General features: G+C 41.5%; 1 protein-coding gene across 1 annotated transcript in view; it reads right to left on the reverse strand.

The window, feature by feature from the left end:
* Syt9 (synaptotagmin 9) overlaps positions 1–15,586 on the reverse strand; it is a 165,888-nt gene that overhangs the window by 98,492 nt on the left and 51,810 nt on the right. The window contains exon 3 of the mRNA XM_050163284.1: positions 10,082–10,628. Coding sequence (XP_050019241.1) covers positions 10,082–10,628 — 547 coding nt within the window. The remainder of the gene's footprint in view (positions 1–10,081; positions 10,629–15,586) is intronic.

Below are 15,586 nucleotides of genomic sequence, written 5' to 3' on the forward strand. Positions count from 1 at the left end.
ATACACACAGACAGAATATTGTATACATAATAAATAAATAAAATAAATATTTAAAAAAAAGAAAAAGAAAATAAAGCTAGGCACATTTTGTCTACATTCCTCACACTGGGGCTTTGGAGACAAGTCCTGGCACTAGCTCTTGTAGACCAGGCTGGCCTAGAACTCAGAGATCTGCCTGAATCTGGTGTTCAATGTTATTGCAGTTCCACAGTCAGACTAAGACAATATATGTTCCAAGATACTCTGTCTCAAAAAAAACAAACAAAAACCCAAAACAACAAATAAATACAATTAAGTTAAAAAGACTATTATTATGTACATGAACATCAATTATTCATACAACATCATAGTTAACATAGTTTACAGAATAATATAGTGAATGTTATTTCTTTCAAATAAATTTCAAAAGTAGGAAAAACTGGGCACCCTATTGTTATATGATAAATTATTTTTTTAAAAAAACAACGGAATTAAACTTCTGTATATTGATTACTTCTAAGAAAGCTTTAGACAGTCAAGGGACACACAGAATGCTGCAAAGAGATTGATAATATTGTCTTTATTCAGAGAAGTTCTGCACTAACCATATGCATGCATGATATACTCTGCTGTCTGCATTACAACTCCATCTATAACAGAGGTTCTCAACTTTGCTAAAGCTGAGACCCTTTAATACAGTTCCTCATGTTGTGGTGACCCACCCAACCACAAAATTATTTTGTTGCTACTCCATAACTGCAATTTTGCCACTGTTAAGAAACATAATGTAAATATCTGATATGCAGAATATCTGATGTGCAACCCCTCTGAAAGGGTTTAGGGGTCATGGGCCAGCCACAGGTCAAGTCCCACTGGTCTGAAAAGTCAGATGCTTTGCTATGTTTCAGCAATCATGCTATCATGAAAGCTCCTGAGGTCTGTCTGTAAGAGGCCTGGAGCTTCCCGCTCCCTTTGTTTCAAGTGCTCCATCCCGCGCTCTTCCGGCCACGTCTCTCTCTCAAGCAGTCCAAACAGCAGGGGGATTATGCATGAGATGGATAATGAGTAGACAAACAATGCAGAGTGCCAGTCGGTGGATTCTCGGAGACACAGCTCAGTAGACCCCAGCAATGGCCAGATTCCCGAGAGCCACTTAGATGGAACGTGGCTTCCCAGGCACCTAGTGCAAACTAGCTTTCTATAGGGCTTTCCAGTCCTTAGCATCAGTGAACCGAGCAGTGCTTAGGGTGTTTAGTCCCACGTGTGGTGATATTCTGAGCTGGTGTCATCATCTGGAGCCAGCTAGAAAAGCCAATCTTCCCCCCAACCTTGCCTTCAGTGACGTCACACTGGCAACCTGAAATCAGGCTCGTTGGGAATTAACTACAACACATGAATCAGCAAACGCTACATATCAGCTATCCTTTCTCCCCTGGGTCCCATTTTCCAGCCTGGTGACACCATCTACCAGCATACCTTAGATATGACACAGTTGTAAAACCGTATGATCATTGCCTGTGTATTGCAGAAAAATGGAATGATGTCCATTCCCACTAGTAAGCTCTGATTGGAGAGTGCCCACCTCACCTGCATTCAGCCATGCAGAACACACACAGCTAGACATCCCTGACATCCTTTCCTGCCTCAGCAGAACTACATACCCATTGCTCTCAGATCTGGAAATGGTCTGATGCTCACGGGAAATATAGGGAAATTCCCAAACTGACTACTACAAATTGCTGAAAATGGCTTAGTAAGTAAAATTTAATGAAAATATAGTCTTTAAAGTATTAATGACTTAATGACCTATGTTGTAATACGCCCCTTTCTGAATGCAATCTATCCATGTTGGCAGAATGGGGTTCTCCTAACTTCTCTGTCACCAGGTAAGATCTGTGACACCCTCTCTTAGGAAGAGTGTGAGCAGACCACAGAAAACCTCTGAGTCACCAGCTAAGCAGAGCACCAAGAAGGATCTGATGTGTCTCAGGCCTGTTTGCCTTTGAGCCAGTAATAAATGCCAAGGGCATGGGCCTGACAGTCACTGTTTCTGCTGAGCACCAAACACAGGCTCCCTGAATTCTGACCTCCTGCCAGGATCTGCCCTCTCTCTCTTGACTAAGAAAAATCTCCACCAAGGTCCATTATATTATTACTGATCTGATTTCCACGGCTGAGATCAAAACCTATCATTTTTATATTCAATAACTTCAATTTTATTCCATCTAGGAAAGCATGAAGATTAAGTTTTATTTTAATGTGAATATTTATAAAGCTCACACTCTCTCCAAAGGAATAAAAACTTAACAGAGATTCATTGGTTCACGGGTTTACCTTTACATAACACCTTCAAGTCCAGTATCCCTAGAGCCTGACCAAATGAAGCCTTCACAGGAACTTCATTTTATTCACTATTCTAGTAAAATAAAAGATGGACTTGAGTTATCATGTGGTACACACCTGTAATCACATACTCAGGAGGCTGAGGCAGGGGATTACCAGTGCTGGGCTAGCCTGGTCTACATAGTGAGATCCTAGTTCATGAAATCAAACTTATAGACCTTATTTTTAGACACTATCATGGAGGTAGGGTACCAGTCAAGAACAAGTTGGCTTCTGCATTTAACATCATAGTTGACCAGGAAGAAATACAACTGAACATATGCCAGAAGAAAACAGTGTATGTAATGCTTGAAGTACAGAGTGACAGGGAAAGGAAATACAGAAAGACTTTTCCCAATCCAGGACTTAGAACGTTCTTCCTTAAGATGGGACACAAGAGCTTGGAGGAGTTAGCAGGCGAAGAGAACAGAGAGATAAACCAACATATCCCATCATGTGAACTAAACAGAGTGACCGCTGCAAAGGAATCCCAATTCCCACTCAGCTGCTGTCCAGTTATAAATCCATGGCTGAATCTCTCACTGGGGCATCCTTCTAAGGCTCACCTGACAAATTAAAATTTTAGATTGTAGGATTTGTATAGTTTTATTAGATGACAAAATGAATATAATAAATAGATATTCAGTTAGTATAAGCAAAAAAGAAGCATTTTTAAAAACAATCTTCAGGCAGTATGGCAGTTCCCAGCATTAAGGCAAATATTCATAGAAACGCCTCCAGGTAAGTAATAACACTAGCTTATAAAATCCTTCTCAGTGTGCAGCAGAGCTAATGAGGAAGAAATAAAATTTTTCAGTCACCAGAAACAATAACTTTGAATCCATCGACATAAGTAGGCCCTGGAGGTTGGAAGGAGTGGAATGTGCTCTAGTGTGTAGCTCCTGGGATTCAAAGGACTGTGAGACAGTCCTGCCTAAGGCTTGGTTCCTAAAGCCCAGAGTCACATTGTTTAAGATGACTGAAACAGTAGATAGTGAGGGTATATCCTGTCTTGGAATTCACCTAGAAAAAGAAGGAAAACCATTGGTATAACCAGTTTCCAACTGATAATACAAACTGCCCACCACTCAAAACGCTAAAGCTCAGCATTTAGCTTAAAGTGGTCATCTTGACATCTTAGAGGCACAATCTTAAATCATGGTTGAAGGAATGTATTTTAAAGCACACATTGAAATTTCTGTAAAGTTTTAAGCCAGACAAACTTATAGTAACAAATAAAATAAGCAGTAAGACCTGATGAGTTGTTAGTCAATAGAAATACCAAGGAAAAGAACCAGGGCTGCCTAGATCTCAATTGGAGCCATGAGGAACCAAATATAAAAGGAAATAAGCATGAAACTGTGAAATACATTCATGTATACATTTCTGTATGTATAGCACCTATATATGGGTCTGTATATGAATGTATAAAAGAAAAGGATAGTACATTGAGGGGGGAAGGTAATCAAATAAATTAGACAAATACAAAATGTTTAAAAAATGAAAAAAAAAAAACGACTAAAAATTTTCCAGAACTGATTTGAGAAAAGATGCTCAATTCAGGACTATACTCAACCAGGATATACAAAAAGAAATGCCTAATTAGCAATGCTATAAATAAAGCATAGAACACTAAGGAGGAAAAGAAGATCTAGAGATCAATAAAAAAGGAAAATTGACATACGAAGTAAAATTGCACACTAAATATTGACTTTAAAAAGGAAGTTAGGAAACCATGGAATGATAGCTTCATGTTGCCCAAATCAAAGGAACAGAGTTTTATTCTCCTAAATATTTATTTCCTGAAAAGTAACCTTCAAAAACTAATCTTAAAACGAAGACACATTTGGGAGAAGCAGGTTAGAAAGAAGGTTATGGCTAGTCTAAGGACATTCCAAGAAACAGACCTCGCAGTTTCACTCTCCTCACTTCTTTGTGGTCTGATCCTCAGGAGATGACAGACAGCAAGGGAGTCTCTCCAGTGTGGAGAGAGAAATAAAAACTTCAAGGCCTCCGGAAGCACCAAGCAGGAATGACTGGAAGGTCCAAAATACTCCTCCAACTAAGGTGATGAAGTAAAAATGACCTTGCTCTCAGAGCAAACAAGAATAGCACATGAGGAGAACTTTATGAACCGTTCCCATGCAACAGTGTAGAACATATCAGCAACTGCACTCTGCAGCATACAGAAAAAGACAACATGTCAGAGCAAGTTTGGATGAATGGAGGACTACGGGAATAGTGAAAATTAGAAAATTAAGGTAGATTAAAGGGTCTCTCAAAATTCCAGCATTTGAGAGAGGGGCATGCTTTCTGATGTAACTCAGTCCACTAGGAACAATAAGAGACTTTTTATTTAAGACAGGGTTTTCCTATGCAGCTCATGGTGGCTTCAGATTTGTAATTCGGTTTCTTGCATGCTGGAATTGACCGTGTGAGATGTCATCCTTGGCAGAGGAATGCATCCTGAATATGATGAAGGTAACCACAGAATTCCTCTAGGAAAAACCATACTCTCTAGGAATGTAAAGACATTCTGTCTAAAATATGCAAGAAGTCAAAGGTGTCTGCTCCCATATTTACTAGTTCATACTCTACATTGTTTGTACATTAACAAATGACAACAAAACCAACAATAGTAGTATAAGACATAAATAGGATAGATCAAGAAGCAGGAAAGCCATCATGATTCATATGTAAGTGATTATTTATGGAGAAAATTCAGTAGCACCTATAAGAATTAAGAATTTTACAAGAGAAGCATACAAAATTTCACTTATATATCTATAGTAGTCAGAAAATGCTATTTTAGAAGTTACCACTTAAGGTAACAAAAAGGCATAGCTAACAACAAATCCAACAGGAGTCTAGCCAAAACTTGATGTAGGAAAACCACAAAGCCTGAGGGTAGGCGTCAACTTAAGACGACATAAATGGAAAGAACACTGTCAATACAGAGATGTGTACTTCCGTAAGCTGTAGGCGGAGACTGTTCTTTGTTTCCCAACTGCTCAGACCTGAATAATCACACAGAAACTATATTAATTACAATACTGTTTGGCCAATTACTCAGGCATATTTTTAGCTAGCTCTTGCATCTTGAATTAATCCATTTCTATTAATCTATGTAGCAGTATGAGGCTGTGCCTTATGGGTAAGGATCCAGCTTCTTTCTCTTTCGACAGTTACATGGTGTCTCCCTGATTCCACTCTCTCTCTCTCTCTCTCTCTCTCTCTCTCTCTCTCTCTCTCTCTCTCTCTCTCTCTCTTCTTCCTGCCTGGCTTTACTCTGCTAAGCCATCGGCTAAAACAGCTTTATTTATCAACCAATAAAAGCAACACATATACAAAAGGACATCCACATCAGTAAACTGCCCCATGGATTTCACATACTCTGAAATTAGATAAGAACAAACCTTTGCTCATACTAGGCAAATGCTTTACCCAACGCCTCTAGAACATAACAGGCAATGCCATGACAGGGCTGAACAAATGCTTTGTAGAAATACTTTCAGCTTAATTGAAGATCCAGAGTCCCTGGGAAGACTACAGAACTGTATCAGCATATGGCTAAAACAAGCTGAAAATGAAAGAGAGAAAATCTCACTTTAAAAACAAAACTATATTTTCCTTTGATCTGGTTCTTATACTGATGGTTTTAGATACTAAAAAAAGATTTTTTTTGTTTGACAATACGGCTCTAAAAATTATGCAAAAAATCAAGAATCAGTGGAAACTGAACTAAAAGAAGGTGCATTATGGAGTAAGACTAATTGGCAGCACGTGCAGTTTGAAGGTGTATGCAGTCTCAACACTTCTACAGTGAGATGGGAGACAGGCTCAAAGGCAGGCAAACCTAGAGATGTAGAGTATGAAGCTCAGGCACAAAGCCAAAGAGACCTTGCTTTTCCTAGTAGATATAAAGCAAGAACCAGCTCCTCAAAGTTGTCCTTTGACCTCCGCAGTTGGCAAATGGAAATACTTATTCAACCCTCCACACACAAATAAAAATCACAATAAGTCACCACAGAGTAAGTATACATACTCCCATAAACTGACAGGGGGTACAGAACATATAGTAACATAGGCTTGCATCCAGACTATACAAAGAACTTAGATTGTCATGGAAGAGAAAACAGCAGAAGAGTGTGCAAAATAAGCATCTCAGCTGGGCGGTGGTGGCGCACGCCTTTAATCCCAGCACTCGGGAGGCAGAGGCAGGCGGATCTCTGTGAGTTCGAGACCAGCCTGGTCTACAAGAGCTAGTTCCAGGACAGGCTCCAAAACCACAGAGAAACCCTGTCTCGAAAAACAAAAACAAAAACAAAAAAAGCATCTCACAAGGAAGACAAACACATAAAAATATGGTCAACCTTGCAGCCAAGAAGAAAGCAGTCATACGCCACTTCACATGGACACACATACACCCTAACCAGCAGGAGGAGAGCAAGAGTTGGTGAGAAAGTGGAGCACTGGGAATGGTGACATCTCACCAGGAGGGGCATCCATTTGAGGAGCCTCCGTGGAAATGGCCTTGTAAGTACTTGGAAATGTTGAACACCTGTATCTTAACTTCAACAGGGAATACACTCTAAAAAACTGTGGTACATGTGAACCGTTAGACAAACATAAAACCATTCTGTTATTCTATTCTGAATCATAAGCAATTAATAACCTGAATGTCATCAATGTAAGAATGCTAAGGGGCTGGAACCGTGTCTCCACAGTTAAGGACATTTACTGCTCTTGCAGAGGCCCCAGGCTCAGTTTCCAGGATCCACATAGTGACACTCAACTGCTTGTACCTTCAGTTCTGACACCCTTCTGGCCTTCCTAGGTACCAGGCACAGACATATGTGCAGCCAAAATAGTTACCCATAAAATAAAAATCAATCGATAAAATCCTTCCAAAAAGAATATTTATTTGTCATAAGTTAAAATAACAAAATGCTGTATACTATGAAACCACATCCACTGCATACTTCTCTGTTGTTAAATGTTATAATTAATGTTGAGCGTAAAAAATGGTAAGTCTAAGAAGAGCTATGAAAAGTGGGAACTTTCAACACACACACACACACGTCACAATGTAAGTAAAATTCAGGGTAGTGGAAGGCACTATGGGAACAGAACACCAAGGGTAAAAGTACGGTATGGGCTCTTCTTCATGCTGGTGGTTTCATGCCTGCTTATTTAACTATTTTCTCATTGTTCTGCTGGCATATATTATACACATGGCATTTCATGCTTCTGCATTACTAAAGCAAAGTCTTAGTGAACCTGTATTGCTAATGGGAGTGAAAATGGGTACAGCCCCTTTGGATATCAATATGGTGATTTCTCAGAAAATGAGGAAACTAACTTTCCTGAAGACCCAGCAATACCATTTTTGGGTATATACCCAAAAGATGTTCAATCATGCTACAAGGACATGTGTTCATATGTGTTCATAGCAGCATTGTTTGTCATAGCCAGAGCTTGGAAACAACCTAAATGCTCCTCAACCAAAGAATGGATAAACAAAATGTGGTACATTTACACAATGGAGTACTACACAGCAGAAAAAAATAATGACATCTTGAAATTTGCAGGCAAATGGATGGATCTAGAAAACATCATAATGAGTGAGGTAACCCACATCCAGAAAGACAAATACCATATGTACTCACACATAAGTGGTTTTTAGACATAAAACAAAGAAAATCAGCCTACAAACTCACAATCCCAGAGAACCTAGACAATAATGAGGACCCTGAAAGAGACATACATGGATCTAATCTACATGGGAAGTAGAAAAAGGCAAGATCTCCTGAGTAAATTGTCATGAGGACAATGGGAGAGGGCTAAAGGGAGGGGAGGGAAAAGGAAAGGAGGGAAGCAGAGAAAAGTAACTAACTCAATAAAATCAATAAAAAAAATAAAAAAAGAATCTCTGTTCTCAGTTTCTGGACATAGTCACATTAAACAATATGAGGCAGATTATGAAAGAGTCTGTAATTCTACTCACAGCACCTCCCCTCTCCCATGGACATCCTAAAGCCTGGGTAAATATTTCATGATGAGCCACACATTCTTCTTAACTCTTTTGCCTTCCAGAATTTTCCAACAATGCTCTAGAAACTTTTAGTTCTGGAAGAGGGCTACAATGGTATTAATCTCATAGCTAGAAGATCTCCGCAGCCTGACACCCTACTCCTGTCCCACAGGAGTGAGGATATGTTTCCACCAGGGACCTGCTTCACCTGGACTGTGATCAGCCTCTGTGCACAGGCTGATGCTCTCTTTGCAAAACACCTAGATGGGAACATCCAGATCCCACTGAGCTTCCCAGAACTCCTCTGGCTAGTTGATGACTATGCCAGAATCTTACAGAGTCTGTGTGGATGGCGTGAACAGGTCTCCCTACTCAAACCCGAGATCCAGACTTCCATCAGGGCTCATTATTATCATTGGCTTCTCTACCCACAGAGATTTGTTAAATGGCCCAGGAGGTGCTATTCTGGAAACAATAAATCTTCCCTATGATGAACACCATTTCTATTTCATTTGTTTAAGCCTCCTCAGTTGCCTTCTGATATTGTCATCTGGGATTTGAAGATAATCCTTGCTCTCCCCAGCTTGCAATTTTGAGTTTACAAATGGTATACTTTGTCAAGGTGAAGAGGTCCATTCCTTGCACGATATCCCAAATTATTCTCTACACCTTCTCCTTCTTCCAGACGGGAAGATGGAGCCACCATGACCTTGGCCACACTTTCCTTACATAGATAGCATGGCAAACTTGGCACTGGTACTTTAAGGCATGTGGAGGGTATTTTTAAAGTCTGAGGAAGGCTCCAGATCATAAATATATCTGAGGCCTGAAGAGTACAGTGCGGGTATTTGGTCCTGGGGTAAAGACCTGGGGGGTCCTCTTCTTTAGCAGAGTGAGTCTTTCATTCCCCCAAGGCTCAATCCAAGTTGAATCAGTGCCTGAACCAGATAGGGATGCAAAGGTGAGGAGGGCAACTCTGGTCTTAAGAAAAGGCACCAAGAGTTGCCTCAGGGAAACTGATCAGGTATCTTGAAAGCATCAGTTCCCTGAGAAAGTCCAGTTTTGCTCAGCCTGGAGCTTCAGGAAGGCTCAGCACGGAGTGACAAGGATGCAAATGGAGTAAAAGCATCCCGTGGGGCGCCATCAAAATGTAAACATGGCTACATAGACTCTCTGCCTCCTCTCCTAAGTCTGACATGAAACCTGACCATCTGTGCAACAGTTTAGCTATCTTTTCAGACTGGCTTTCTTATCATTTTAATTAATGAGTTTTATGTTTGAAATTACAATGCTCAGTCTTCTCAAGCATTCCCAGGCTCAGGATTAAAATTGAGGATCTGATCTTGGAAGCACTGCCAAACCAGTAGGAGAACCAAGGCATGGACTTGGTGCTGCCAATCAGGCGATGGACTGTCAGCTGTACAATACAGTGTACAAGATGCCAGGACCCAGTTAGTATAACCTGAGAGAGCTCTCAAGAACATGTGAGAACTGACAGAGAGCAGGAAAAGTGATTCCTTCACGGGTTTTTGCAAATTATTCTTGTATATATCAAAATCTCAATGTTGTTTAAAAACCTATGGCTCCAGACACACAACGAGCGTCTAGAGAAATATGTAAGCAGTCTGTTTCCCTGAAAACTAAGAAGCAATCCCTCCACCCCAAACGAAGGAATACTAGACTCACGTTAGTGACATACTCGATATCCTTCCAAAGGATGCACTCCCTGGGGAAATCAGCCAAGTCGAAGAAGTGGTCCACCACCACTTGACCAATCAAGTCATGGCGAGAGAACCTGTCAAAGTCATACACAGAGAAGTGAAGCTTCCGTGCTTCAAGGTCATTGTAGGGAACAGGAAATAAAAACACCTCATCAAATACAGGGTTCAGGGTCTTCCTGTGAACTTTAGTCTGGTGTTTTGTTTTCCGATCAGGAAGCAAGTAGATCTTGACATAAGGATCTGAAGTCCCAGAGAAGTCCTTGGCAGGCAGATTGACGGCTTTGTGTATCTTCACGATAAGCTGTTCCAAGTCGCAGTCATATTTTAAAATGAAGTTCAGTTTCCCACAAGCTTTGCTGTGACTCCTCCTCCCGTCGTCATTGTCCAGTGACCTCTGCTTATATAATTCTGGTTTAATTCTACCAATCCCAGTCAACTGCTCTTGCCTCTGAAGCTGCTGGATATTAAAGTCCGGGTTCGACAGGTTGAGTTGTCTTCGGATTGAGTTGTGCCTTAAATGAAGAGCAGACACAGCAGAGTTATAACCTCATTTGCTGTCTGTCTTTCAGAAACGTGTTCCTGGAATGTCAGTGTGCTGTTATATCTGAGAAGTGTCTTATCTCTACTGGTCTTTCTTTGTCTTTTTGTCCTAAACTCAAAATGCTCATCATGGGACTGATGTGACCAAAGCTGCTCCCTCCCTACAGCTTTAGGCTAAAATTTGAAGCTTGGTATCAGGAAACGAACTTAAGAGCACGTGACCCAAGAGTGTTAAAGGTTTTCATGTACTTTCTAAATGGTCTAATGTGCAGCGGAGCCGATCTGGCTGGCAGGATGTGAAGATTTGCATGAACAAGCTTCTTGAAGAAGAAAATTACTCACCTTTAGATAATATCGCCAAAATAACTGGCTATGTGTTGTGTTAGAAAAAATGGATATTTCTCAAGCTAGGTGTGGTGGTGGCTGATGCCTGTAATTCTAGCACTTGGGAGGCAGAGATGCAATGTTACCACTGCGTTCAAAGCCAGGCTATGCTGCAAAAACCAACCAAACTAAAGATATCTTTCTCTATATTACATGAAATGTCTACTACTGGTTTATAGCTTTATAAAGACACAAATTCTTACTGATTCAGAAAAATTATTTCATTGTGAAAACAGAGGATTTTACTATTGTAAAGATTAACAGCACAGGGGTATGGATGCTTGCGAGGCATTGTGCTTGTTGTGACTGGGGCCTCTGTCAGGACAGAGAAGACACTGTCTGTTGTTCCACATGGGTTATCAACAAGTGAGAGGTTCCTTTCTATAAATTTATTATTTGTATGTGTACACACGTGTCTAAGGGTGTCCAGAAAAGCCAGAAGGGGGTGTCACATCCAAATTAAAGATGAGCTACCATCAATTAGAGATAAATTAAGGAAGGTTAGATACTGATATTAGCAAATTAGACTTTGCTAATGGAGTCAGTCTTCACCTTTAAACATGAGACAGAAGTTTCCCTAATGTTTCCTTTAAATCCCTTCCCTTCCTGACTCCCTCATGAAATAACAATGTGAAAATGGGATCTATAGACCCAAAACATGTTTTAAACCATTCTCCTTTTTATAGCTCAGATGTTGTCACGCAGGCATCCTGATGCATCCTAACATAGCACCCTGATCACTAATCACCCACATAGCAGCCCAAGATTGCTGTCACAGAACTGCCAGCTTGTACCTGTCACTCAATGCAGTGCACAGCAAGCAGACATATCCCAGGTACAAAATTTCCCAAGCATACAAGACTGTACAGTCTGAAGGCACTGCTGCAGATTATGATTTCTCCTAGAGACATCCACAATGCGAAAGCTGATTTAGAGGAGGTCAGAAAGGCAGGAGATACTTTTAAGTGGTCAACCTGGCTGTCCATTAGTGTAGACAGGTCACTCCCTTATCCAGAAGTGAAGCCACTGTGGAGCAAGAAAAGAGTTTTAAGCTTGCCCTGCTGGCCTTTGTGTGCAAGAGGGACAGGCACAGAGTTAACAATCATCCTGCCCTAGACAGAAACCAGAAGAGATGAGGGTATCAGTCCCATGTCTATCTGCTTTTCATCCTTCTTTCCAAGTTAGATTCAGAAGTCCATATTGCAGTAAAAGCTACTTTATTCCATTCTGGCTAAGGACTAGTTCATGGGACTAATAGGTGATAATAGTTAGTGGTACTGTTTATGAAATCAAACCACTCTCTTAACAGACAGTGGATACGGCCTTGGGATATGGTCCAGTGGATAGAGTACTTGCCTATCACATGCCAAGCACCGGGTTCAATCTTCAGCACAACTTAAAGTTGGGTACGGTGGAGCATGCCTATCATCCTAATGCAGGAGGTAGAGGTTAGGAAGCTCACAAATTCAAGATCATGCTTGACTACATGGCAAGTGAGACCCCCTTCTCGGAGACAGCCACTGAGGGCTTCTACTCAGGACTTGAGTCTGACTGTGCTACACTCTTGCTGGGTTTCTGCTAAGAAGACTCCGTGCATAGCAGGTTACCTTCATGCTTTTATAGTTCTGGATGGAGAGTCATCACAGAAAAAAGTTGTCTGCACCCATGTCTGTGGAACTATCATATGGAGCACATTTTAATTTAAATTTAAGATAAACAGAGTTGCCTTCTTAGCAGTGAAGCACATTCTGCTCAACATACCTGTTCTCTTAGACATGAAATCTGGAGAGATTAGTATTACACGTTTGGCTCTTCCTAACCACAAGGGATTGCCAGACGGCAAAGGGAATGGACTGGAGAGGGCATTATAGAGACATTTGTGCTTCAGAGGCAGAAGCAAAATCTCATTCCCTGAGAAGGTGCAGGAAGCTCCTTATTCCAAATTCCAAAACAAATTGCATCAGTAAAGGGCTTGCTTTGAACATACAAAAATCTGAGTTAAGGGGATGGAGCTGTGGCTCAGTGGTTAAGAGCATTGGCTGTTCTTGCAGAGGACCTGGGTTCGATTCCCAGCATGTTGCAGCCAATAATCTTCTGTAACTCCAGTTTCAGGGGCTCTAATACCTTTTTCTGACCTCTTCAGGTACCACACATGTACATGGTATATACATACACACACATACACACACACACACACAGAAGCATGGATGCATGCACATACACTCTCTCTAAATATCCTGAAAAATCACACATACACTCTCTAAATATTCTTCTAAAAATCAGTCACAAATATGAATATTATTGCACAACAAATACATGTTAATTCATGCCTGCTAAAATTTCTCTCCCAGATTAATAGTCGGAAAACAGTTGAATCTCACTGTAGAGTAGTAGATTAAATCTCTGTGTGTGTGTATATTGCAAATACATCATATATGTCTCTGTTTCTATGAGATCATGTGTGCCTATCATTGTGCGTCTCTGTGTGTGCATATGTGTATGTGTGTGTCTCTGTGTCTGAGTGGCATACACATAGAATAGAGAGGTCCAAGGAGCCAGAGAAGTGGTATAACTCACAGCTTCCCTGCATAACTGATAGCACTCTGTGGGCTGAGAAATCAGAGCAGGAAGGCTGCCCTGGGGACACAGAGGAGAAGATGAGGTAAAGGAAATGGAAAATCAATATCCCATAGCTCTCATGGGGTACTCAGATGGAAGCAGGAGAAGAGGCAAGTCTAAAACAAATAGGAAAGACAAAGGACAGAGTTCTGACCCACACGACCCACACCGGGTGCCCTGGTTCCCAATAACATCCAGTACAGTAAACGAGAGGTTCCCTAGGGAGAGTCTAGAATTGTAGTGTCTCTGCACAACACTGTAACATTTAGTGGCTGTGGTAAGGAGGAATTTGTCTAAAATACAGTCTTCCGAGTAGGTCTGAGGAGTGCTGTACTCAGGGTTTAATGCACATAGTGAATGAAGAGATGGCTCAAAGGTTAAAAGCACTTGCTGCACTTGAAGAGTGCAGTTCCTCGATCCCCTGCTGTGACTCACAACCATCTGTAACTCCAGTTCTAGAGGATCCAGCATCCTCCTCTGGTGACTGTGGGTACCAAAGACAGGGGTAGTGAACATATATATAGGGAGGCAAACACTCAAACACATAAAATAATCTTAAACAGTGAAACACACACGCGCGCGTGCACGCATGCACTCACACACAAACATGGGGAGGAAAAGGTAAGTTCCAAGAATGATGGGTCCAGGAATTGAGAGACAGCCTCCTTTATAAACAAGCCTTGCTGACTCTGAGAAGCTGGCTGCCAGGGTTGCAGATCTCAGCTTTCTCCAGGTGTGATTCTTTCAGGGCCAGAAGATGCTGTTTCTCTTCATGGAGGAGGCAAGGAAAATAACTTGAAGACTGCCCTTGGCTATCCCAGACCTTAGCTGAGCGTCGAAGATGTCTGCATTCAAAGATATTTAGAACAGTTTGTAGAACAGTTTTTCTGTAATATACTAGCAACCATATTCCCATGTCTGAAGGAATTTGAGCCTTGGACTGAGCCCAAGCCATAAGGCAGGCGGGGAAAGAACTCTCAGGGCAAAGGGGCTTTTCTTCCTCCTCTTTCCTTTAACGTAAACTAACCAGTTCCAGCCCTAAGATCAGTCCCCAAAGTATCACCCCCAGTGCCAACCATTTTCATTAGAAAGGAGAGAGGACTCTACTGTGATTTAACAGACAAGAATGTGAACAGACAGATAGTGGATGAAAAGGTACAGAGAAACAAAACAGTCCAGTCCAGGTCCTGAAGGCGACAACTGGCCTGGGAGGTGAAGACACAGTTCTACAAGAGCGATAAAGTATAACAGGTGGGGATAAGTATGGACTACAGGTTAGAGTCCAGGAACAGAGAGAGGATACGGAAGCTCTGGCTCAGGAAACTAGGAAGAGAGAAAAGTTGAGCTGGCTTTGCCCCAGCTGTATTCTCAATGACACTGGAGACATCAAAGGAAAACAACTGAATTTTCAACATGGTCCCAGCTCTCCCGGAAGGATGTTCAGCTCTGTGGTCCCAGCAGTTTTCTCCAAAGCCCCTTGCTAAGCCTACTGTGCTTAGCATCCAGTGCTTAGGACCCATTTTTTATTTCCTGAGCAACCATGGATACACTTTTCTAGGTTCCTTCATCTTGGTGACCTCATCTCAGAGATGAAACTTGATCGACTTTCCCCACAAGCTTCAGGGACCAAAGGGAGAAAAGGGGACGCAAACTGAACTTCAGAACTACCTTTGTGGGCAACAAAGTAAAGAAATAGTGAGACAAGGCCCCAGTCTCCCCTGAAACTCGGTTTAATGGAGAGAAGAGTTGCTTGTTCTTAACCGTACAGACAAGAGATACCCTAGACAGGGGGATACATCCACACACTGCAAGGGAAGAAGGTGTGGCAATCTGAGGTTTTTAGGCTTCTCTCAAGAATGAGATTGTAAAGATGAAAGGATCTGCTTGGAACCAGCAGATACTTAGAAGTGTGGCTTTCTCCCGCCCG

The sequence above is a fragment of the Alexandromys fortis genome, unplaced genomic scaffold (genome assembly GCF_014885135.2).
Source record: "Alexandromys fortis isolate MF-2015 unplaced genomic scaffold, M_Fortis_MF-2015_v1.1 scaffold_129, whole genome shotgun sequence".
Taxonomy (NCBI): Eukaryota; Metazoa; Chordata; class Mammalia; order Rodentia; family Cricetidae; genus Alexandromys; species Alexandromys fortis.